Source organism: Eretmochelys imbricata, chromosome 7, assembly GCF_965152235.1.
Source record: "Eretmochelys imbricata isolate rEreImb1 chromosome 7, rEreImb1.hap1, whole genome shotgun sequence".
In the NCBI taxonomy this organism is placed as follows: Eukaryota; Metazoa; Chordata; order Testudines; family Cheloniidae; genus Eretmochelys; species Eretmochelys imbricata.
Window position 1 is genome coordinate 108,412,812 of NC_135578.1, and position 26,018 is coordinate 108,438,829.

Below are 26,018 nucleotides of genomic sequence, written 5' to 3' on the forward strand. Positions count from 1 at the left end.
AATTTCCTCTCAGTGACACTTGTATAATTGTTTGGCTACCTCTTCAAACTATTTCAGTATGTGGGAGGGTTGAAGAAAATAGCATAGGCAGGAAGAGCAGGGACAAGTTAAGTCGATTCCCCTAGATGGGCTAGTTGACCACTTCTTATACAGCTAGAACTATTCTGTGGCCACTGAACAGTGAGGCAGACTCTTCCTCCCTACTCCCATGTCAAGGACTTCTGCTTACCTCCCATTTGGGGCTTCGCCACTTTTGAGCGTCCCAGCCTGCTCCCAGTACCTCACCGGAAGGTTGAAATGAGAATGTGGGAGATGCTCTTGCTAGTAAGAGAAACTATTAAATACATCTTCCTGTTTTTAGTTTAATAAGAGGTTCTAAAGCACTGACTGCTGGGATAAAGGGGTGGGGGATGAGTGTGTTCGTAAGGACTGCTGACTGCTCAGTTCTGTAACTTCCTGCTGTAGTAGGGCTATTACCTTCTTTCTCATGGCAAAGCTTAAGAGGGAATCTGTATGAATTCTGCTATTTAACTTACACTACTTTTGCCCCCAGGTTTCTGTCTCTCAGTGCTGGGCAGACAACGCTGTCAAGAGAGCGGTGGCTAAGAGCAAAACAGCTGGAAGCATTACGTAAAACCAGGCTCCAGCAACAGAAGTGTGTCAATGGAAATGAACTTTAATAATTCCTCCTATTATTTTGCTTACCTGTGACTATGAAAATGTGGTTTGTCCTAATCATAAGTGGAGCCAGCACTAAGAATGGGGTACTGTTTATTCCACAGTTTCTTGTAGATAATTTATACCAAAAAATTATGGACACTTCCCCTTGAAACCTGAACCCATTTAGTTTATATGGGGTTCAGTAAGCTAATGCTGAAACTTACTGATTTTATGAAATTTTTTGGAGCTTGTTTTGTAATTGAGAATTAATAACAACGAGCAACTTGTTTGATATTAAAAGTTTAATACTGAAATTGTGTAAACGCATTTCCTTAAGTGTAAAGTCAAGTCTGATCACAGGTTCTAGAGGCACAGTAGGGTTGACTGCTTCATAAGATCCAGGTCATTCCACTCACAGCCTTTGGCTCTTGCACTGCAGCAGGCTTATGTATTTAAATCATGTGACAAGAACCAACCCATATTTTTTACACTGAGGAAAAAAGCCTCAGATGTAGATTGCAACTACCATAGTTGCTGCTTGAACTAACAGGCTTATTCTATGATAAATATCTGTAAAAGTTTACCAAGGAGAAGAACTTCCGTATTTCAACTTTTACACAACTTACCTGACTCAAGCACATCCTGTAAAAAGGGCAAAGTTAAAAACAAATGGTGGAACAGAGCAGTGAATAGGCAGTACGTGATCTTCATCAGCAGAAAATGGAAAGGGCATTACTTTCTAGACCACCTGGAGAAGCCAGAATCCCTTGTCCCTCTTGACCTAGTAATAAACTTCTAATTTTTTCAAATGACATATCAAATAACACCCAGATGGTGGTACAAGTTACTTTTTATTCTTGCACAATCAATCCAGTGTTTAAAAAAACTGGCATAACAGAGCTTCCATTGATAATCTTGCAAGATGGGACAGGACTTCATTTTGAAACCCTACCTGGCAAAATGGAGTCTCCTGTAGCACTCATGTGAGACAGATTAATGGAAAGGGCTGCTTTTCACTTAATCATGGTTGAGTGGTGCTTACAAGTGCTAAATTTCATGTAGTTGAACAAGTGTGGCTAGTACTGACCAAGTATATGCTACATCATCCATTTGCCTTTGGGAGTATAAACACACAGTACAAGTGGGATAGGCGGTTTGGAAAATGGGGAAGGCAGGGGTATGGAGTCTGGCACACTGTCCTTGGGCATCCCCTGAAAACCCTTGTTTAGAGCCTGACTGTGGCTTAGTTGTGCCCTGGCTTGAAGACTGGTTAGACAGCCTATGCCTATTTTCCTGCCCTTATGGCCTGGGTCCTGCCTTGGGTAGGATTGATAGTGCCCCTGCTGCTGCTGCTAAGGTTGAAGCTTGAAAGGTTTTCTCTGGGTAGCAGGTGTATGCATCCCCAGAGACTCCAGTGTTGTCCTTGAATCTTTGAGGCTATGGAGTCTCTAGTCTGTCAGGTCTGAAAACAGCCCTGCCTCAAAGGGAAGGTCCTGCAGGGGGGTCTGTTGGACCTCTGGGGGAAGACCTGGAGCCAGGAGGTTCTCTTCATAACCACCCCGAGGAAATGGTTTGTGCTGCCAAGTCAGCCACATCAAGGGAGGCCTGAAGGGATGTCCTGGCCCCTGCCTTCCCCTGCTCAACCAGAGCTGAGAACTCCACTCTTGACTCCACGGGGACCATCTCTTTGGATTTAGACATAGTATCCCAAGAGTTAATTATGCCTGCTGGTTGGCTATCCTCAGTGTAGGCCCCCAGCAGCATACCCTTTCCTGCCAAATAAGTCCATACATTTGTCCTCCTTAGCCTTGGGAGCCAGTGGTTCTTGTCGCTAGTGCTCTTTTTCATTCACAGCTGAGACCACCAGAGAGCAGGGGTATGAGAGAATAAAAACTAATTCTTTGGTGGGGACAAAGTACTTTCTCTCCAGCCCCCTGGCAGTGGGTAGAATGGAGGCTGGAGTCTGCCACTGGGTCCTGTTGTTGTTCTGGATCATTTTAATTATTGGTAGTGCCATTCTGGAAGGACCCTCCAGAGCAAAACTGCCCACCATTAGGTCCTCCAATTCAGTTACCATATTATGGGCAATACAACGGAATAGGTCCTGGTGAGCCCTGAGGCTAACGCTCCTGCCACCACATTATCAGGCGAGAACGATGGGGAGGAAATCAGGGACACAGGGTCCTCATGACCCTCAAGGTGCCCTGGTGCCTGGATTGTGCTCGGCGCCCCCGTCGTTCCAGCCCAGTCAGGAGTGTCCTGGGCTACAGATGGCACTGGAGCCACCTCCCGTGACTGCTCTGCAGTTTGGCAAGGGTTGCATCCATCACCCAAGGGGCAGGTCTGTCCTTTGGTGAGTGGGAGGGGTGATGTCCTGAGACCACCGACCTGGAAGCCCTTGAAGGGGTACCCTGGGGTCCAGAAGGGCATTGTGTGGGGGTGGTCACTATGGTTGCCGGGCCATTTGGAGGTCTCTCTGGCGCTTCCCAGACCTAGGCCTCCTGCACCTTGAATAAAACGATTTGGCCTTGGAGTCAGAGGAACCCGAGGGCACGACAGCAGTCGGTGCCATGAAGAAGAGGTTGGGGATCGGTGTCACAACGACAGAGTTGAGGATCAGTGCTGGCTGTCCCTCAGTCGAGACCGGTGCTGCATGTACAGTGCCCAGGGTCTCTCCCGCAAGAGTCCTTCCTCAGCATAGAGGCGTGGACCGATGCCGGGGTACTCTGCACCAACAAACTCAGGCCCAGGGCTGGGCAGTCGGTGCCATGGGATGGAGTGCGGCTTCCATCAATAGTTGTTTTAAACAGAAATCCCGCTCCTTCTTGCAAGGCTTTCAAGTCCAGAACCAAATCTTACAGCACTCCAACTGATGCGCTTCAACTAAGGCACTTCAACTAAGGGATGAATCGTTGGGGGTCACTATTGAGCATAGGCTTCCGGCAAACACTACAATACTTAAATCCCTGGGCTTGCAGCGTGCCCTGCAGCCCAAGGTGGGGTAACAGGATACAATCAATCCTGGTCCCCAATCACTACTACTAACAAACTAAAACTACAAACAACTAGACACTAAGCTAAGGGAGCACTTGCAAGCAAGTGAATGCAGTTCCAATGCTGCCACAGACGGTCAGAAGGAAATGAAGGGGCAGTTCAGCAAGGTCATATTGAGCGCCATGAAGGCGCCACTCCAGGGGGCTCCCTAGCAGACCCAACTGGAGCTAAGGGAAAGGTTTCCAACAACCATGCACACAGCATGCGCATAGCTAATTGGAATCGATGTGAACGACCACTCGAAGAAGAACTACACTTCTCAAGACAGATTACCTGACTTCATTGCTACCTCTCATAAGGGGGTAGGAAAGAGGGGGCTGTAGTATAAACACAGAATGCAAATACTGCCCATTTTGTGTTTTCTATCTGCATTACCCTGAACTCAAACTTTCACTAATTGCTTGTTTTCCAGATAGTTTGACTCCAGCCTCCCCACCCCCATTACTTTTGTTGTTGATCTAATTTAAATTGAAGGTTCAGCGACGGACATCTTTCCTTACAAAAGATTATGCTGTGGTTCAGCTGCTGAAGGCATGCAAGCAAAGCACATCCAATCTAAGCAGAGCTGGTTATCCTTAGGACAAACAAGAGTTTCAACTGCAGCCCTTTTAATTCAAGCTAATCCACGGAGCTTGCACAGCAATGGGGTAACCTACATTCAATTAAAGTTCAGGTTGCACAGTAAAGGTAAGTACTGAACAGACATTACTTCGACAGCTTGCAGCTATTCAAGAATGACAACAATCTACATAGCTCTAATACGCAGCAAGTGTAAGACGGAGGCTAAGCTCTCTTTCTGTATATCTACAGCGATACGTAGCAATAGACCCTCAGTAAGCAGGAGCTTTTCAAGAGAAGCAACTGTAACCATGTGGAGTTTACTCAAGCCACCTCTTGAGAAGGAGAAATGCTACTTAGCACATTTACTCTCCATGTTTCTTAAACCATGTACATCTCGTGCAGCAAGTTTAACAAAAGGCCCTTTTGTATTTCTTAAGGGAAATACTTCTCCCCAACGTTTTCTTTATGACTGCTATGTCACAGTCTTTGCTGGCTGTATTTTCAGTTTCAATTTGCTATTGTAGAAATACTATTCGCTCAATTAATCTGGACACACAGTTCTTGAAATAAGATGGTCTGCAGCTGCACTTACCCTTTTTAGGTTTTAGCTCTGCTTAACAACGTTATACTGCAGTGCCAATTATACTTCTGAGAGAAAAACACATTCCTTCTAAGCTAGCCAAGAAATAAGTTATTCTGATGATGCTTTTTCCAGTCTAACTAAAGCCATTTTAGATAGCAAAATTTTTTAACAAACCTTGTTGAGTCAAGGGGGAGGAGGGACATTAGCTAGACAGGGAGCCTTCAGCTGTTTTCCTGATAGCACAAAGAGATTATTCTTATACTATTGGGCTGATCCATACACAAGACTAACTCAAGTCTTCACAAAAAGTCTTAATACAATCAGTTTCGTTATGATCAGCTCAAGCATTTCACAATATATACACATAGCATGTAATCAAACAAACTCTTCTTGAGTTCTCTGCTCAGAGATGACCCAGCTTTAGACCACTGAACATGATGCAAGTCTGAAATGAAGTGCAGCTGGCAGCGCTCTGAGGATAAGTTTGTACAACATCTAAACCCTATCTTCCAAGTAATGCTGTTCGTTCAGAGCTCTTCTTCTGAAACTCCCTGAGCTTTAAAGTGGCTTGCCAGGGTCACTAGAGGATTCCTACTGTGTAGCTGACTAACATTCTTTTAAATTGCATGATGTAAGCATTTATTACTGTTTGCACAAAGTACTTTGAAAAGTTAAGTTGTGAATAATATACAAGTCTTCTAAAAGGGGAAAACCCTGATGAACAGATCTTCAGTGTCTCACTCCTTCCCCCACCCTCCCAAACTCTAAATATGCTTCTGCTCTGTATGCATTCTTTATGCACATAAGCATCAGAAGCTTACTGATCCCTCCAAATTTCCCAAGCTTATTCTGTCTACCATGGGTGGCAATGCTTTGTCTCTTTCTACATACATTAAACACACGTAGTTGTTATAGGGTGTGTCACTATATTTGTAAATTCGTTCCCCCCTTCACTTTGTACCAAGGCCATAGCACAGCATCCTGCACTCCTTTCATTGCCTTAAGTGTTAGTGATTTTTTCAAATGTTGCAGGAAAATTTAGAACCTTGACAGGCAGAGTAAGTGATGATTCATGGTCTGACCTGTATAACATAGGCTAGAGAACAGCATCCAGTCACTCCTGTGTTGAGCCTAGTAACTTGTTTGGCTCAAGCATATTTTCAAGGAGATGGAGAATCCAACACTCCCCTTGGTGGAGGAATTAGGGTTTTTTAGACATCTTAGTGAAAGCACTTATAGGACTGAAACCTGGGAGCCAAGGAGTGGACAGTATAGCTCAGGAAAAGGAGATGAAAATGAGGCATAAAACACTGCCTTCCCTGACCCTGGTCTGAATTGGCTCCTTTGGTTTGAAACTTGAACTGAAGTCCAATATCCCTTCAAATATGAAGAACCAGAAAGCCTCTTTGGGTTCCTTATTTATTTATTTTTTTAATTAAAATATTTCTCATGTTCATCCCTCACCTTAAAATACAATGTATTTTATTTTTAAATATAGTCACAAATGTATATAGACACTCCACAAAACAAACCGCATTACTGTAATAAAACAAATAAATAACAAAACTGAAATTGTTTATCGAAGTCCAGACAGACAATCAGGTTTAGTTGATAATTACTTTGGTTACACTAGAGAGGTTCTAAGACACCTTACTACCATCATGACACTTGTTAATTGCTTAGAACACCACGTGTGATCTACCTACAGTACATGTACTAAAACACAGAGGCACTGGCTCTATAATAGTGGTGGTTATAATTATGAACCACTGTATAGCAAGATCCTGCTTTATGCTATAGTTTCTATAGATGACATCCTACAACAGAACAGTGTTGGAACACCAATTCTGGGAAAAGTCAAGAATCTAAAGATATAATTCCTTACACACACATTTATTGGTACCCAGTTCCCTGCACAAGTACAAGTTCAGCCTCATCCATGCGAATATCACAAAGGTTGAGTTGGTTTAAACTAAATGAACTGTTTTGATACGTGTTACTATAATCGGAGTTTAAAAATCACCAAACTAACCTCATGAATGAGTACACTTTCCTTCTATGGTTTGCTGGCTTAATCACTTGCTGCTTTTGGCTAGAGGACAGTTAAAATTTCTAATCAAATGAACAGAACATCAGGATGTATCCTGATACACTAAGCAATTATTTCTGGATGTAGAGTACCCTGTTTGTTTTACCTTATTATAGGGGACAGAGAAATTATAGAGCAGTGTGTTTAGTAGAACAGAATGGGGAACAGGACAGCTTTAACACCAGCAAGATAATTAAAAGAACATTAGTTCCCACTGGTTTTACAAAAAAAAACCCCACAAACTTTAAGAAGTTGCACTTCAGGCAATTAGATATTATAGATTTTTGCAACCTGTCTTATCCTTTAATTGAGGTAGGACAGACAAGAGTTGTGGTAGGGAAGAGTCTAAACTTCCAGTTAATGTAATGATATGTATAGGAAAATGTATCAGTTTCCATTGCAAAGACACCATTTCTTGAAGAATGTGTCTAGAACTTCAATGGAAGCCACACAAAAAAGATTAAGTAAAAAAAAAAACTAGTTCAAATATAAATAGAATAAATGTAATTTGCCAGTAAAATATGTTGCTGGTGCAGTGCAAGAGTAGTAAGGTAACAAAAGAAGTGCAGTACCAGCCCCTTTTACTATAAATATTCTACACAAATCAGAAGACCTACAAAATTTGTCTCAAAGATAACTGTGCAACTGATTTAAAATGAACAGCGTGTTTACTAAATACCAGTGTATAGGCTACCTGTTCAGTATGGTATGTCTTTCTATCATCTCAGCTGCTTGAGGGAATTCTAAAACCTATTCAGAACCAAAATCAACTTGCATCAAAAACACTTCCTGTAAACATTATTGGTATTTTATCCCAATGTTCAGTGGCAATTCACGTTACATAGATCTTCCAGTATGAATTTTTAAGAATATGTACAAGCCACAACAAGAGTACTTTAAGTTAGCAACTAAATCTGAATTATTCGGGTCTGGCACTGTGTAAACATTTCTATCAGTTCATTTTGTTGGACATCATTTACAACCTCGGGTTCTGCTGGGCTCTTCTGCACCTTTGCCACTGCAAAGTTTATCCCTTGGGTCAATCCAGCTTGTGTAATATTAGCAACTTGGACCATAGAACTGCGGATCTTAGCAAAGGGGGAGACTGCTCTGCTGCCATTACTGTCTGCTGGAGAAGGAGTCATGTGAAGTCCTGTCTCAACTTCAAGAATACTGGGTGCAGATCCTGGGCTCTTATGAGATCTATTGGAGTAAATCTCCTCAACAGCTAAGAACTGAGAACCTGACTCAGAAAATGGTACATCCAGTTTAGATGGTCTTGAAGGGATGTCTCTGTTTGTTTCTGACCAGGTTTCTGTTTTCTGAGAAGCACTGTTGCTGGTTTGATCTACTCTTTGGCAGGATTGTTGAGGAGCAGTCTCTGCCATTGAAGCATCTGTCATCTTGTGTCGAGCGTCTTGTACAAATCTGTGGCAGTATGCATCAATGGGTTTAATGAACTCCATCGCCACATTGTCAGCAAAAGGACTTCCCTGCACAGGTCTGTCTTCACACTCAGGCCTGTTAGCCTGGGTGACATGGATCTCTGAAGGAATGTGAATGCTAATGTTGATGTCAGTGCTATTTATAGACTGGGACCGACTACCTAGTCGAGGAGCTGAAGCAATGATACCACAGCTGGGCAAAACGTAGTCTATCTGTCCCACATTCTCTAAAGAGCCAGTTAACTGATGGTCCTCATCAGATTTAGAATTTGTAAGGAAGTCATCGGAATGAAAAGAGTCATTATCTGATATTTCAATATCTGATTCAGCACAGACTTTTGTATCTGCCATTGGATTTTCCAAAGTTTCAAGGCTACTGTCTGATTTCCAAAGATTAACTTTCAAGTTGGGTTTTAAAAAATTGACTTTCATTTCAGGCTTGGTAAAATTCCCTAACTTGCGAAGATTGCCAATGTTAACATTGGATTTGGTTTGTTTGACTTTCTGATTAAGAGATGAAAACTTGCTCATTAAGAAATTCTTGCCTTGAGCCAGGGATCCTCGATTCTGGGATCTAATGCCAATGATGTCCTCATGAGGTTTACTGCTCTTCCTGAAAAATTAAAGAAAATAATGTCTTCTCTTGTTCAGTTAATCAAGCAGTTACACTTCTAAATCACAAGTTTCACAATATCCCAGTTAATATTGTTTTAATATTTTAATAGATGCAGATACAAGCAAATGAAATTTATTTTAGAACGATTCCAAGAGAATGGCCAATGAGATATTATGATGAACTGTTCTTTTAGTATTAACCTGACCAAACCAAAAAAACCTTAAGATTTGAAAGTCATTGTTTTTCCTGCTGATCTTTAAATAACTGGGATTAATCAAGGAAAAAAAGGGAAAAACTGTTGTATGAAATGGCAAACATTTACTGAAGAGACTAAATTTACCCAAGACTATTTCAATAAAATAGTTATTACGGGCAAGTTTATAACCACAGGTTGAAATCAGTACCTAGACTTCTGTTCATGACAAATGACATCACATCTATGACACTCTAAATGTAAGAAACAGAACAATATTCATAAAGTTTGCTGCTTTATGAAACAGTACACATAAATAACAATATTACCAGGAGGGGAAGTACAGGAGAAAACAACAGATAGTAATAATAGGTGAACTGGGTGATTTCTCTCCCTGGCAATGTAGGATTGTTTTATAGGATATATGGAAAAGTCCCACTTGATGAGAGACCCTTGATTCTTCAACTGTCAGGGTTTTTTTCCCTAAATATAGCCTAAAATTTTCTTTTCTTAGTTTTACTCTATCCTCTTTACACCTATATTTATCACTAAATAATTTTTTTCCTTAGTGTTAATGCCTTTCAAATATTTGCAGACAGTTTGCCCCTGCTTAGCCAAACTATTCATATTTATTTCTGAGTTTATGTTAATCTCTTCTGTCCTTGACTACTTTTTATTCTTTTCTGAACTTCCAGTCTAATGTGCCAATATCTTTATGAGATTCCTGGAACTGAATGAAACATTCCAAATGAAGCTTCACCAGTGCTACAGAACAGGATTATTACTTTCCTGAAAAAGGGTGGCCTCTTTTTTGAGCCAATTTCACATTGAAAACGCCAATCTAATTAACTGTCCATTATCACGCCTTGTTCTCCTTCAGCATTACTTTCTATTGAGCATGTTACACATGATTTCAATCTTTCCAACCACCCAAATGACTTCGCTTGCATTTTTTCCAGGAAAATCTCTTATTTTCTATTCATGTTCATACTTTCTACGTCCTTTTCTTATTTCTCTGTCCTTGTTAGTACTTGCACTTCCCTCCAATTTATCCTCATCAGCAAAGTTCATTATAGACTACTTACTATTCTTCTAGATTTTAAGGAAAAATGTTAAATACAACCAGTCTTACTACTGATCTCTGTGGTACCCCAGCAGACATGCTCCCTCCCTTGCTCAATATGTTACCATCTACCATCACCTTTTACTTAGGACCATTTAAGCTTTTTCTTTCATTCTTCTGTTTCAGAAGTACTAGTGTCTGCTGTGCCTTAATTTGCAAATCCTTTAGAATTCTTCACCTTCTTGTACTCTGGTGGATATGGGTCTCTAAATCACCGTGATCTGCTTTCATGAAATATAATATGCATACACTCCTGCGTTCTGGGTACCCATTCCTGCCTGAGTGGAAAGTCGCTTGTAGTCACTTGTTTAGGCTTCTCCGTTATTCATCCAAATCCCATCAGTTTCTCCCTATGTCGCCTTCTCTACTCTTTGGATCATAGTTATTTTCTACATAACTTTGGAAGTTTGCTGTTGTTGCCTGTTTGGATTTCTTTGAAACCCCACTGATATCTAATAATTTAAATCTCCTATGATTACAGTATTCTGCAGCTTATAAACACTGAATTGAGCTAGGAAGCCTTCTCTTCCTGTACTGGTGGTATATAAATAAATGTCTACATAGGTTTCCTCTTTGTTATTAACTCCTTGTAGCCTTAAGGAGGGAATTTCTCTGCCACACCCTCAGCAAGTTGCAACTCCCTAACATTTAAAAAAAAAAAAGTACCCACCACCCTAGAAGTCAATGCAAGTGGTGTGTGCTCAGAACCTCTGAAATAAGGTAACTGAAAAAGCACAACCCATCCATCTTCCTTCTACTCTGAAGTAGATAATTACAGAATAACCTGTCCATAGGCAAGTGTCTTCTTCACTCCTTAAGCACAAGACTGACTTACACCTGAAGCATGAGGGTTTATATCCCTTCCAAAATTATACTAAGTATTGACATTTCAGATATGAGAATCATCTCAATAAGCTTCTGGTTTCCATCATACTGTTCTTGATGAGAAAAATCTAGTTCTTAAAGATCAGTAAATATTTACAGCTACATGGAAATTTTTCAGTTGAGAAAAGAGTAGTTGATTTTAAGAGTCCATTCTAGCTCTCACAATAGCATTTTTAATAAATTCTATCGGAGTAAACATAAATTGTTTCTTGTTTATCAGATTAAACTTCTTCTAAATTCAGCTCAATTTTACAGCAGTTTTTCAATCAATATAGCAACATACATATTCTGACAGTCTAGATTCACACATACACCTTTCTCCTCATTCCCGCAGAGTAGCTTCTGGAAGGTTTCAACAGATTATAACTTTCTCCCAGGAGTTTCATGCAGAACACAGTGTGGCAATGTTTTCTTCCCACAACATTTATTGCTCTTCAAGATTTCAACTTAAATTGTCAGATACAAAATGGTGTCTAATGGTAATGTGCCACATTTTTTTAAAAATAGACCGGAATATAGCATTCAATGCCCCTCATATGCCTTAGAGTATTTCAGCATGTCACTTTAAGGTACCTTCAAGTTTTTGTAGTTTGTGAAGTCCAGTCCCTCGCCATCAATGAGAGATGTCCCATCAGTCTGTTGAGGTGTGGTAAGACTCTTCCTCAACCCATACTGAGTGGTTCCATAAAGGTTACCTTTAATATTATCTTCTGTTTTGTAGCATATAAAATACTGAACACGTTTCAGAACCACTGAATATTAGGAGAGGAACAGAACCATGCCTGCCTTATTCGACGCAGTTTTCCTACTCTACTACCGACAAGAGAGCATTAAAATAAGGGAGAGGTCTAATTATGTTTTAATACACATGGCAAAATACTACTTATTTTTAGGTGTTAAAGGAACAAACAGCATGGCACCAGCTTCAAGAGGGGCTTTCATTTTAAAGACAGCCTCTACGAACACAGTACACGCGTGTTTAAACATAAGATAACAAAGGACACCTGAAATCAACACACTGTCTTATATTCAAATAGTGTCCTTAAAAGAAAAGCAGTTGCCATCTTGGAAGACCTTGTGTAGCAAGGATTCATGGCTCCCAAGATGGTCTCACTTTTAAAGTGATAGTGCTATATGCATGTGTACATAGAAGGCCCAGATCCTTAGTCCACTGGAATCACTGGAAATCTTTCCATTGACTTTGATGGGCTTTGATCAGTCCCATACACTAACACAGACCGGGAGAAACTATTTTAAATTCTATCCTTCAATAAATGTTTACAGAGCGTAGGTGCTGAAAGCAGTACAGAAATCAGGTCATTCTTAGCACAGTAGCTAAAATGGGGATACAGTTGCTGTGAGAATCCCATGCAGAAATAACTTGGTGTCTCTAAGAAGAGTTATTTAAATTGTGGCTTGAAGATTAAAAAAAAAAAAAAAAGAAGCACACCACTCACCTCTCCAGCTTTTTCTCAATAATGGGCACATCTAATCCCATAGCTTGCTTCGTGATTCGCAGCATCTCTGCAATACACTGAAGGGTGTCTGAAATCCAGTTAGCAGACTGTCAGATTCCCTTAAATATAAACTTTTTAAAATCCCACGTTTTAGCAAATCTAATTTTAGAGGCTGTTTGTCAATTAATTAAACGTGTTAAATCTCTCTATTTTTTTAAACTTATACCCCAAAAGTTGTGATTTCCTGATGTAAAGCTCAAAGTGGGAGTAGACTATTCTCTTCCCTTCCCATGTCCTGGTACTGATGGGTTAGAAAAACATTCAGAAAGGAATTTTTACTGTAACTACTCAATTTGGGGAGAGAGAAGGAAGGGGAGACAGTCTATGGATTATACTGACAGAATTATATTTATTTTAATTCTCATTGATATCAAATTTGGAGGTACGGGTAGGAAGTAAGATTTTTCTGCTGATAAGTGTTCTGTTAACCAAGTTAAACAAAATACCAAGGACTTTAGTCATGGATTACACTGACTTAATCCATACTCATCAGCATCAGTGACTTTGTTTAACATTCATCCTACCCTAAACATGAATAGCAGAACAAACTCGGACAGCCATTGTCCAGACCCTAGAAGGAAGATTGCTGTTTTAAGCTAACCAAATCTGAATTTACCCTGTCGTTTTTTAGTAAGTTAGGTGGCATCACAATTTAGTATCCAAACAGTGAGCCACTGTAAGACACATTCTCTTTCCACCTGTAAAATAGGAATATAATTAAACTTACCCTCCTTTGTAAAATGGTCTGAGATCAATAGATTAAAAGGGTTATATAAAAGATAAGCTTTAGTATATTGAACATGATCATGTGTTATTGCAAAATGTATATTTGTTACCTTTTCCATCTTCTTCAGGGTTGCGCACCACAGCTCTGAGAGTATGAAAATAGCCACTTGTTTCATTGTATTTATAATGCAACCTCATACAAGAGAACTTGGGCTTTCCAAAAAGGGTGGGTTCAGGACCTGAGAAATAAGCCAGACATACACATTTCTGGAAGGGTGAGGATTGTTCTTTCATGAAATAGTGGAACAAATATTGCAAAATTGTCAGCATATATAATAAATATCCATTAGCTACTCTATCTCTGGGATATAAAGAGGAGAATTTGGTTCTACAACAAACAACTTCTAAAACATCTGTGCAAATCTCTATAGAAAACCTGCTGCTTTTTCATCATTCTACCAGAAAAATTATTCCAGATAATATCTTCACCTAGAACCAAATTCTCTTCTTACTATCCATTAGCTGCTCTATCTTTAGGACAAATACTAGCGAGAATGAAAAGGAAGAGAAAGAAACTTAACCCTATCCCAAGTCACTCAGCAAAAACAAGCATTTTAAGAATACAAGTCTCTGGTTCCAGTAAGAATGTAAGAAATTTTAACGTATTGCATTGTGGTTCATCAACACTAAACCCTGCCTTTGAAAAGATGTGGCTAAAACAAAGCCATTTTATCCAGAGTTCTAATTAAACCTTGCAAATACTGAGTCTCAACCCAAACCATCGCACTCTGCAGATCCACATTTTACAACAGGCTCTGGAAAAAGTTCTTTGAGATGTGCATATTATATGAGCCTGTGAAAGCTCACAGAAATTACAGTATATGCTCATATAAAGAATGGAAACTCAGAATCAACAGAAATTAACATCCCCATGAAGAATGAGATTGCTGGCCAGGTCACTGGTACAAAAGAACATTCATATATCTCCTTCACATCGTGTATCTGCCTCCACATTGAAGATGAAGTGATAAAATGACAATAAGCAGAAGAGCACAATAGAGGACTTAATTAAACAAGGTGACTGAATCTATCCTACTACACAATGGGATTTCATTCTCTCCAGGGGAACTACAATATAAAAAGACCTTCCTTTTCAATACTTGAGAGCCTCAGCAACTATGGTGGAAATACAGGTAACACTTAGGCTAGTGGCATCCATAACTAGAAACTCTGGATTCCCTCCTTTAGACATTACTTCCTTTAGCAGCCAACTTAATTCTCATATCACTGTTTACTTGGCGTTATAATCTGGCTAACTCTTAACTAGAGACAGGGATTACATTTTCAGCCAACAATGAAAAGATGAATTGATTATATTATGTTTAGAGTTCAAAAAATAGATTTTCTTCTCTATGGAGCACAGTTTTGGAAGATGTCCAATTGTGAGCAGTCCCTACTAATTACAAAGAATGCATTTAAAAAGAGTTTCTACCATTTTGAAAGAAAACTAAATTATTTTAACAATATTCCCCATTTAAGTAGAAGGAATCTCTCTTGAACTGTTAAAAGAAAAGGCGTACCTGTGGCACCTTAGAGACTAACAAATTTATTAGAGCATACGCTTTCGTGAGCTACAGCTCACTTCATCAAATTGTTGAAATCTTTCAAAAACAGAAGAGACTTTTTGAAAAGCAACCATTGTATCTCTGCTATTTACCACAGGCCTTATGAAAGAAAGAATACAAGAGCACAAACGTGAACCTGAAAACTCTGCAGAAAGGCATCTAATCAAGCAGTCCTCTCAAAACAGGCCATGACACCTTTGAAACTTTTCAGAATGTGATGCAACTGACCACAGAACATATTTTTCAGAGTAACAGCCATGTTAGTCTGTATTCGCAAAAAGAAAAGGAGTACTTGTGGCACCTTAGAGACTAACCAATTTATTTGAGCATGAGCTTTCGTGAGCTACAGGTCACTTCATCGGATGCATCCGATGAAGTGGGTTGTAGCTCACGAAAGCTCATGCTCAAATAAATTGGTTAGTCTCTGAGGTGCCACAAGTACTCCTTTTCTTTTTGAGAACATATTTTGTTTTTGATTTGGTTCAGACATCTAATTGCTGTAATAACTTGACAAAATTAAGCCAATACTTAAATTTGTTTCAAAGTTTCTTTAAAAACCATGTACTCAAAAATTATTCCCTTACTACTATGCATTATTATGTGACCTAACTGGAAATGGAGAGAGGTATACCCTGGAATTGACCATTATTGTAAACTCAGAGGAATCTGAAATGTGTTCTCAGAGAATACTGGGTATGGGACATAGAGGTTATGATCTGAAACCCTGACCAGCACTGGAGACATTGCCATTTTCCTTTTCAAATAGTACTGCAAGTAACCTGACAGAATCCAAGGTGGGCAAAGGGAAGAGAAAAACTACTTAATGCATGCTCAGTCTGGTTATACACCACCAGTGAGACAGCAAACTTCTGCTAGAGTCCTAACTACATGGAAGTTTTTAAAACCATCTGACAGATATTGCAACTGCATGCATTATCGGTGGTGACCACTTTGTGTTAAGCGTACTAATGGTTTATGTAACACTGTGGAACAGGGATTACAGAATCATAAAAATGGAGGGCCAGAAGGAACCTCAAGAGTTCATCTAGTTCAGGCCCCTGCACTCAAGGCAAGATGAAGTAATAAGACCATTCCTAACACGTGTTTGTCCAACCTGTTCTTAAAATCCTCCATTGATGGAGATTCTATTCCAGGAGAAGCTTATTCCAGAGCTTAACTATCCTTATAATTAGCATTTTTCCCCCTAATATCTAACCTAGATCTCCCTTGCTGCAGATTAAGTCCATTACTTTTTGTTCTATCTTCAACGGACATGGAGAACAATTGATCATAGTCTTCTTTATAACAGCCCTTAACATATCTGAAGACAATTATTAAGTACCCTCTCAGTTTTCTTTTCTCAAGTCTAAACATGTCCAGTTTTTTTAACCTTTCCTCATAAGTCTAGTTTTCTAAACATCTTATTTTTGTTGCCCTCCTCTGGACTCTCTTTTCAACTTGTCCACACCTTTCCTAAAGTGTGGTGCCCAGAACTGGACACAGTACTCCAGCAGAGGCCTCACCAATGCTGAATGGAGCGGAACAATTACCTCCTGTGTCCAACATACAACACTCCTATCAATAATCTCCAGAATGTAGTTCACAACTGCATCACACCGCAAATTCATTCACTTTGTGATCTATAACAACCCACAGATCCATTTCAGCAGTATTACCACCTAGCTAGTTATTCCTATTTGTAGCTGTGCATTTGATTTTTCCTTCCTAAGTGAAGTACTTTGCGCTTGTCATTATTGAATTTCATCTCGTTAATTTCAGATCAATTCTCCAAATTTGTCCAGATCATCTTGAATTCTAATCCTGTCCTCTAAAGTGTTTGCAACCCCATCCAGCTTGGTGTTATCCAAAAATTTTATAAGCATACTCTCCACTCCATTATCCAAGACATTAATGTGAAACTGGCTTGTTAGGGACTTCACAGTGAAGGCAGGGAGTTGTGCAGCCTTAAAACCCCCAAATCAGAAGGGAGCAAGACAAGGGCCCCTACCCAGAGACAAGTGATGACTGGAGACCTGACTGGGCACTTCTGGAGAGGACCACAGGAAGGAGTGGCGGGGAGGTGGGGGGGTGGGAGGGGTACGGGGGGGGCGGCGGCACGCGGAGGAATATATAGATGCAATTACCCTGAAACTGTGACTCCCATCTATAGATACCTACTGTACAGTGAGGAAATAGTCTTTGTACTCATAGCATGGTTTGGCAACAATTGTGGAACTCTATTTAAGATAGTACCTTCAAGGAACAGGGATAGCATGTAATGAAGCGCAGTGTCATTCAGTCTTACCTATTTCTATTTTCTCCAAGGCTTCGAGGCTTAGTCTTTGATACTGATTTACTTTGTCAACTTCATCATCATAACTAGACAGAGAAAACAGTTAATGTCCGAAGTTAGATCTATTTACTCACAGCTAAAAACCAATTATTGTGTAGCACAAAGCTGTTAAAGTAAAGTGATTCTGCATATAAATAGGGTATGTTTATTAACAGAATACAGCACATGAAGAATGAAGAAAAAAAAACAGTGACTTACTACGCCACATAGTAGGAAGAGTTCGAAAGCAGCAACAGAACATCCACATCTTTGTGAGTAGCATCGATGAGGCTACAAAACAAGTAGGCAAATATACACAATTGTTTAGTGATACAGCTGTAACTGATAGGCATTTTGCAGACATTATGTTTTAGACAGAAAAAGACATGACCACAATACCAAAATAAAAAAGGAATTCAAGTAATTATAACTGTGAATAGTCTAGATTTAATTACTGCATAATGTGTTGTGTGTTTATATCTGTCCATGTTACAGTTTTCAATAAAAATACACCAGCACAATGCAAATATAATTTTGAAGAGCAAAATTTTCTGTGAGGTATATAAATAAAGCGCATCAATAACAACAAGCCAAATTTGCCTAGCTGAAGCAACAAATGAGGTTGGGTAGGATCATGCAACTGGGCTTGGGGAAGAGGCAATGTTCATTCCCACCTGAAGGTGTTGGACATTTCTAAGGATTGGTAAAGGGATATGAAGCTTTCACCTTGAGGTCAGCAGTAAGTCACATATACATATTTATTAATGTTAGACTGCTGTTTCTTAATTGTTCTTTTAAACAAAGCTATGACAGTCCAAAGTTAATTTCTTTTGTAGACTCAGCTCAGTTCCTAGGGGATCGTTATTTACAGGGGGAAAAAAAAAGTTTCATAACTGAATTGACTCTTCCCTGACAGTCTCAGAGGCTGAAGGTTAACCTGGCAGGAGAGACAACCACTGTTTTATCTTTATAGGTCACCTCACCTGAACAAGTTTGAGGCACATTGGCATAATGGAAGTCTGCACTCTTATTGCCCCTGTGTGCCCACTCTGTGGTTAACAACAGGACACCGGGCTTTCACAAATCTTAAATTCATTTAATCAGATATGGCTCCATTACACTGCAAGTTATAGGTATGCAGCATACCTCAGCTTGAAAGCAATGAGGGTAACATACCTACTCTCAATGTCCACAAATGGCTGAGAAGTCTCTTTATGGTACCCGCCACACTTAAAAGTTGAAGAGACTAAGAATGGCTGCATGGCCAGGTGATGTTTCCCAGAACTAGTTATATTACGCACCCATTTTTAGGGTACTTAAGAGAATACATTTAAGAAATCTTCACCACATTAATCCTCTCCTGCATTCAGAACAAATCACATTTTAAAGTGATTTGTAGGACACATTACCCAAGGACATAGTCACTTTCTGTAAAAGCCTTCATTTGCAACATGCTTAGAGTATGGATGTATCAACTATCAAAGCTATAAATACATTTAAGTAATTCAGCAGATTTTATCTAATAATTGTGAAAAACTCCATGTTGGCAGATGACCAACAGAAAATCAATCAATTGTAATCTTGTTCTACACACCTTGGGTCACAATCAATAAGTGCCCATCCACCATGGAATTTTTCATCATCTGGTAAGAGTAGTTTCATGTAACTTTGCAATAGCTGGCTGATCAGTTCCTGATGGCTTCTCAGTGTCTCCTTGTGCAGTGCTTCATGTTCTTTCTCTTTTGTAAATATGGAATAAAGATCCTCAGTCACAGGGATACCTTGCATCAAATCTAGACAGCAAATATAGGAGATAAATATAAGGAACTGACAAATATAAGTGAGATAAATAACTAGGGAGATACATACAGAAGCAGTCTCTCAACACCTTAGTGTACGGCTTTGAATAAGCTTTATGCTCCGAAACTTGGGGGTCTACAATACAGTAGAACCCTTATTTTATAAGCTAATTGGGGACTGAGGAGTTCATAAATTTAAGAAGTTCATAAAGTTGAATATCTTAAAATTACAGGAGGCAGGGTGTATGACACTTTCTTCTTGTCCTCCAAACCACTGCAAAATGATTTCCAATGTACTGAAGGCATCAGAATGTGAAGGGATATTGACTTGTTCTTTACAGACATCACTTAAGTTATGTAATTCCCCCCCCCCGAAAAAACTGGTTTGTATAACTGGTTGTTCGTAAGATTGGTATGTATAAAAATCGAAGTTATACTGTATGGTGGATTTGAAGAACTGTCACTCAACATCTCCTAACTATATGCTTGTCTTAATATTATACAATGAAGTATCAACAAGACTATTTTGCTCAGAAAAATTTAGCTATAACCATTTCTTAAAAAACAAATAATTACTGGAAACAGTTTCCAAGAAGAAAGTTTTTTCTAATTATATTGTATAACTAAGATAAACGGATAAAGTCGAACTGTTGGTGCATCTTAAGTTACCTAGACAAAATGAGGTTATGGCCATATGAGTGAACAGGCATCTACTACAATGCACTTAAGCCATGTTGCATAAAGTGTAAGTCACACACAGACTGTGATAACATATACTTGCTTACCCTTTTGAAAGCATGAGTCACAAGACAAGGTATTTTCCACAAACATTCACAAAAGTAGACAAATAAGCAATAATTCAGCTGAAAATATATTTATACTTTCCCCTTACCTATGACTGCTTGCCTATAAGCATCCCTGAAGCGATTCAAGTAGTATCTATTTGCAGAATTGACTCCATCTTTCATTACTCCTGCCAGTTTCCTTTCGCCAGTTCTTGTGAAGTCACCCTGTTACACAGAAACACTCCTTTGAACACTTAATTAGCCAAAGTGTGTGGCATTTAAACAACAACCCTCTCAGTTCTCAAAAAGCCGTTTTGGAGGTTAGTGTACATACTGCATAACTCAATGAGTGAAATTTCAGGGAATTAAATTTAAGTTGCTATTCTGCATATACAAAATAAAGCTATATTAAGAATAATAGAAAGAGTATTTCTTTTACCTGCGAAACATAAAAATAGATTTACAAATATAGTTCAAGGAATCTTTGAATCTGGAGAACCTTAAAAAATGCTGTTGACAACCAGGTCCATAGCGTTTTAACATAAATTACACCTACCAAGAAATCATTTCTATCAATTCATAGAATAAATGTCTCAGGGACACAAGTTCAAAGTAAAATGAATCAAGGTCACACTTAGATTGCATGGATTGTACATGCGCAACAATGAGAGAGACTAAAGAAAGAAATCAATAGTCTGAATATTTATCCTATCTGTTAATATTAGGATAGGTCACGTAGGATTTTTTTTTTAAATTAAAATCAATAAAGGCATCACTATTCTTCAGACTAGTTTGACATGCATCACTCTCCATCACTAGAGATTTTTAAGAGCAGGTTACACAAACACCTGTCAGGGATGGTCTAGATAATACTTAGTCCTGCCATGAGTGAAGGGGACTGGACTAGATGACCTCTCCAGGTCCCTTCCAGTCCTATGATTCTTGAATTCTTTTTTGGGGCATTGCAAAGGAGGCTTAGAATCTTTTGGCTTCTATTATTAATATGAGCCAAGCACCATGCACGGAGGCACAATAAGCTCCCTTTAAGTCAGTCATCTACATCCAAATAGCTGCCCTCATAATCATGATCCTCAGTAAGCAGCCGACTTGTCTAGGCACAGTAGGGCCTGCAGCATCAGGAGTCAAAATTCTTTAGAGTAAAGAGTTTTGCCAGATCTCCTAGATCTTACTTCATGAGAGAATCCTAGCAGAAAATTGCCCTGCTATTCAGAGCTGCTGGGCACCCACGAAGCCAACAGGAACTATTGGTGTGCAGCACCTCTGAAAATCAGGTCAGTTATCTTTAAAGAAAAATATGTTTCAAGAGTATTTAATTTTTAGAACCTTAAGAAACGTATCCATTGGAAGATTGCTCAAGTTGGTTTCTAGGTAAATAACTTGACTGTCAAAATACAAGCATCTTTGTGTAAACTAACTGAAAACAAACCAATCTTTGTGCTTCAATCTAGTTGCTTGACAGGCACAAATTAAAGATACGATGGAGAGAAAAAATAAAATAAATAGTTTATTCAATGAAGGCTCTAGCCAGGCAGCCTTATTAATTTGTTAAGTGACTACAAAGTGCTGTAGCAGACAAAAACCATTCCTACCCTGAGGAGCGTACAATTACAAAAGATTGTCTAATAACAGTGCAATCTGCTGACAACATACAGGCCCCGCAACACCAAGGGCTGGGAGTACTGGAAAGATTTCCCCGGTGTTTGGGTGTATTGAGAGCAATTTGTTTTAGCTCCTTAATGATCCCTTGTAAAAATAAATGGAGCAGCCTCTACCAGAGGAAAGGGTCACAGCTGTGAGAAGTACAGAACCCTCAATTCTAGTCTTGGCAGGTAAAAAGCATTTAAAGTTCACCTACAACATTAAAAAACAAATACTTGTATGGATTATTTTTCCATTATTTAATGATAGCTGGTTGATTCTTCTCACCGTAGCTAAAAAGGCAGACTATCATCTGCTATCTACCAAATTCTTCAACACGTATTTTGAAATACTGTGTATGTATTCTGCTGAAATACTCAAAAGGTTGTTAAAACAGATCTCCAGTTTCAATATTAATTCAATTCTTACACTTTTCTTCTCTTTAAAACAGAGTCAAGCTATTTAACACCAAAAGTGTCATGTACTGAAGAATGCTGGCAACTTAGGCAAAACTAGACATTCACTCCTTGGGTCCAAGAAGTGTTTCTCCAATTGTCTAATGTCATTCTTTAGAAATCCCCCAAGAGTCCACAGGTCTCTACAAATTGTACAGAAGGAATCAAACTTGAGCTGATTTTACTGTGTCATTTTTATGTGCATCTTTTAAAAGCAATAAACTAAATGACTCCTACTGCATATTGCATAATAATTCAGATCACAAAACTTAAGGTACTCATTATACAAATGTTTTTGTTTCGCTGGTTTGGAGAGGGGTTATTTTTGGGGGTTTGTTTCTTTTTTGTTTGTGTCTTTTCTTTTTCCTTTTTTTTTTTTTTTTTTTTTTTTACCTTTAAAGCTGCTGTTCCAGCATACTGTCTGCTTATGGAATCTCCATTGTTTGCCCACATTATCTGGTAGATTCTGTTGCATTTCATTGGCAAAGGCTGTTCTGGTGGCATCACACCCAACTTTTTCAGCTGGAATTTGACACATTTATTAGTGGATAAGGTCAAAGTGACATTCATTCTTAAACTATATAAATTCAATAAAGAAAAAGGTAATATGATACACATTTTAGTAATAACACCATTTACTAAATTTTCTTAGTTATTGCATTTTACAAATCAGAACAAAAAGAATCATTAGGTTATACTGTAAAAACAAACCAACATCCTTAATTTTTAGGATTTATCTTTAAATATTTGAAGATATCAAATATTCATGTTTTTTTAGTTTCGGTGTCTACAAAGGTGACATTTCTTTGAGCACAAAAAACTACCAGATTTATTTTTTAGTGATCTAAGCAGAGAAAACTCCTAATTTTTACCCCTAGCCAGCCAGCCACAGGTCATGTTTTTGTTTTTCCTCCTCTGAGCATGCCATGAGGAAAGCCAAAAGGCACAAAGGAGAAAGACCACTTCTATATAGAGATCTTACACTGAACCAAAGGAACAGCTGACTGGAATGATGTAATGGTCTCAAGTTGCAGTGGGGGAGGTTTAGGTTGGATATTAGGAAAAACTTTTTCACTAGGAGGGTGGTGAAACACTGGAATGCGTTACCTAGGGAGGTGGTAGAAACTCCTTCATTAGAAGTTTTTAAGGTCAGACTTGACAAAGACCTGGCTGGGATGATTTAATTGGGGATTGGTCCTGCTTTGAGCAGGGGGTTGGACTAGATGACCTCCTGAGGTCCCTTCCAACTCTGATATTCTATGAATACTGCTAACCCAATGGAATTAGCAGGTGCCACATGGAAAAGAAATGCATTTGTTGAGCAATGTGGAAGCTACTGACCTAGCATTAATGAGAAAGTAAGGAACTAGAAAGGCAAAAAAAACCAAAGAAGCAAGCTTTAAGATTTCAAGCTAGTTGGTTAAAGATGGTCTCAGAGAGGAGCTGTTTTTCAGCCCAGTACCCATTAAGATAGCTCTGGTACTGGTGAGGATTTTGTTTGAGGCCATTTTCTGACATTCTGAAGAAAAGAATAGTTACTCACTTACTTGTAACTTGTTCTTTGAGAAGCATGCATATGTCCATTACACTCTGTGCGCGTATGTCTTGTGCGCTAGTGTCAGAGTTTTCCCTAGTGATACCCACAGGCCTCTGATGCCTGAGCCTTAAGCTCCTCATGCTTGAAGAGGAGTATAAAACGTGGAAATGCCCTGTCCTTCCTTCAGTTCCTTCACACCAGACCCCATGTTGGGGAAGGAGGGTGAGTTATGTAATGGACATATGCAACACACCGCAAAGAGCAATTGTTACAAAAGGTGAGTAACGGCATATATCCATTACACTAGGGGACTTCCAAGCAGTTTCCAACAGAGGTGGGGCTAGGCATCTTATCAGAAGAGGAACTGATTTCCCTACATTAGAATCTTCCTTTACTGCAGCAATCATGTAATGTCTAGACTATAAACCACGTTGCTGCTCTGCAAATGTCCACAATTGGGACATTACTCACAAATGCTGTGGCAGCTTTATCTGAAGGGAAGCTTTAACTTGGGTACCAACCTGACTGTTTTATATTAGCAAGAGAAACGAAAATCGTGACAAATCCAAGGAGAAGGTGTGGCAGGCTGTACAGCAGTATACTGTTTAATTAGCTACAGGGTGTTAAACTGTTGTAACAAGGGAAGAAGAAATAACTGATGGGACAACATTTTCAAATCTGGATGTCTGAAGTTGTGTTCCCAAATCCATGTCTGAAATAGAAGTGGCCTTATTTCAAAGTGCTTTGGGCACTCCTCATTCCCATTTATTAGCCTGATCAGTGATACCACTTTCTTTTTTCAAATAGTTTTTAATAATCTGTTGAATAAAAACTGGTGTCACTGTCAGGTTAGAAGAGTTTCAGATTACAGCCTGTAAGCGTACAAACTAGTGGCAAAATTTTGTTTCAGTTTTAAAATGAAACTTCACAGCACACAAGCCACACAAAACTGACAACTCAAAAGCAGTCAGGCTTCAGAGGTGACATACAGGTGAACTGAGGGAAACTTTAATGAATAACAATCCCAGATATAGTATTCACTAATTAGTTATTACTGCCACGAGTTTAATTAATCTAAACATTTAAGACCACTAATTATACATCTGGGTTCCAAGATTAATTAATGCACTGAAATTTAAGCATCAGAATAGGTAAAAATCTGACTTGCAAAACGTCAGACACTCCCACTCCACCCAAAATCTTAAAAGCATGGACATAAGAAGTTAAGGGGAAAGATCTACACATTCCTTTTCCATCTGCATAATTGCTTACAACATTGTCAGTAACATATTCCATGAGAAATTCACTTTCATCTCCAACAGATTCCAAAAAACATTACTGTATCCCAATTTTGTCAAACTTGTACTCTAATGCAAACCTTAATACTGATCTCATATTTTTATATCAGACATTCCATGCCTTTGAAAAGTTATTCTGCCTTAACATTACTGAGGACTCCCTCTATCAATTCAGTTTTCATCAAACCACCATGAACAATTCAAATAGCACTCAAAGTTCATATTCTATGTTTTGGTTTCTGCCATTTCATTGAGAGTTTTACAAAATAAAAAAGCTTAAAGCTCCTGTTATAAATTTAATTCTAATGCTTAAAGCCTTAGCTATGGCTTTCCAATGGGCTTCACTGGGTTAAATCAAGTGTGATTTTTTACTTTAGACTATTTTCTTAGAGTCTAAATGCTAAAACACCATTTGTGGACAAGAAAAGAATTTGTATTAAAAACTCTTTATTGATTTGAGAAGTGTTATCAAATTTCCAGCATAAAGACAATGAGTCATATGCTCCTGGGAAATGTGACAAGTTTACAGGCAACTAGAGTTCTCCGAACACTGTGCTTCTGCGGGTCTGTATTGTATGAGTCATACCGTACTTAACAACTGTAGAACAATTCTAAAGTAGATTAACAATTCTACTTTAGAGGTAAGAGAAAAGGTAGAGAAAAGGTATATGCAAGCGATAATCACTGCCTATTCTACTTTAGAATTGTTAATCTACTTTGGGGTGGGACGGGGGGACAGTCTCACAGATCTACTGTTCTAATGTTATTGCAGAAGGCCCCACTCCATAACTCAATATCAATCAGTATGTCCACACTGCAATTAGACACCCGCAGCTGGCTCATGCCAGCTGACTCGGGCTCGTGCGGCTCAGACTAATGGACTGTTTAACTGCAGTGTAGATGTTAGGCTGCAGCCCTAGCCCTGACCCCTGGAACCCTTCCACCGTGCAGGGTCCTAGAGCTGACGCTCCAGCCCAAGCCCGAATGCCTACACCACAATTAAACAGCCCCTTAGCCCAAGCCCCACAAGCCAAAGTCAACTGGCATGGATCAGCTACAGGTTTTTAATTGCAGCA

The 26,018-nt window shown here is 39.1% G+C and overlaps 2 protein-coding genes across 5 annotated transcripts in view; one reads left to right on the top strand and one right to left on the bottom strand.

The window, feature by feature from the left end:
- MCMBP (minichromosome maintenance complex binding protein) overlaps nucleotides 1-974 on the top strand; it is a 32,773-nt gene extending 31,799 nt beyond the window's left edge. For both annotated transcript variants that reach the window (XM_077823027.1, XM_077823026.1), the window contains exon 16: nucleotides 554-974. In XM_077823027.1, the coding sequence (XP_077679153.1) occupies nucleotides 554-680 (127 nt within the window). In that variant the 3' untranslated portion in view covers nucleotides 681-974. The remainder of the gene's footprint in view (nucleotides 1-553) is intronic.
- A 5,297-nt stretch (nucleotides 975-6,271) lies between these two features.
- INPP5F (inositol polyphosphate-5-phosphatase F) overlaps nucleotides 6,272-26,018 on the bottom strand; it is a 113,300-nt gene continuing 93,553 nt past the window's right edge. For all 3 annotated transcript variants that reach the window (XM_077823030.1, XM_077823031.1, XM_077823029.1), the window contains 8 exons: nucleotides 22,501-22,629; nucleotides 20,101-20,218; nucleotides 19,004-19,202; nucleotides 17,629-17,700; nucleotides 17,383-17,456; nucleotides 13,563-13,691; nucleotides 12,667-12,754; nucleotides 6,272-9,005 (listed from right to left, as the gene is read on the bottom strand). In XM_077823030.1, the coding sequence (XP_077679156.1) occupies nucleotides 7,856-9,005; nucleotides 12,667-12,754; nucleotides 13,563-13,691; nucleotides 17,383-17,456; nucleotides 17,629-17,700; nucleotides 19,004-19,202; nucleotides 20,101-20,218; nucleotides 22,501-22,629 (1,959 nt within the window). In that variant the 3' untranslated portion in view covers nucleotides 6,272-7,855. The remainder of the gene's footprint in view (nucleotides 9,006-12,666; nucleotides 12,755-13,562; nucleotides 13,692-17,382; nucleotides 17,457-17,628; nucleotides 17,701-19,003; nucleotides 19,203-20,100; nucleotides 20,219-22,500; nucleotides 22,630-26,018) is intronic.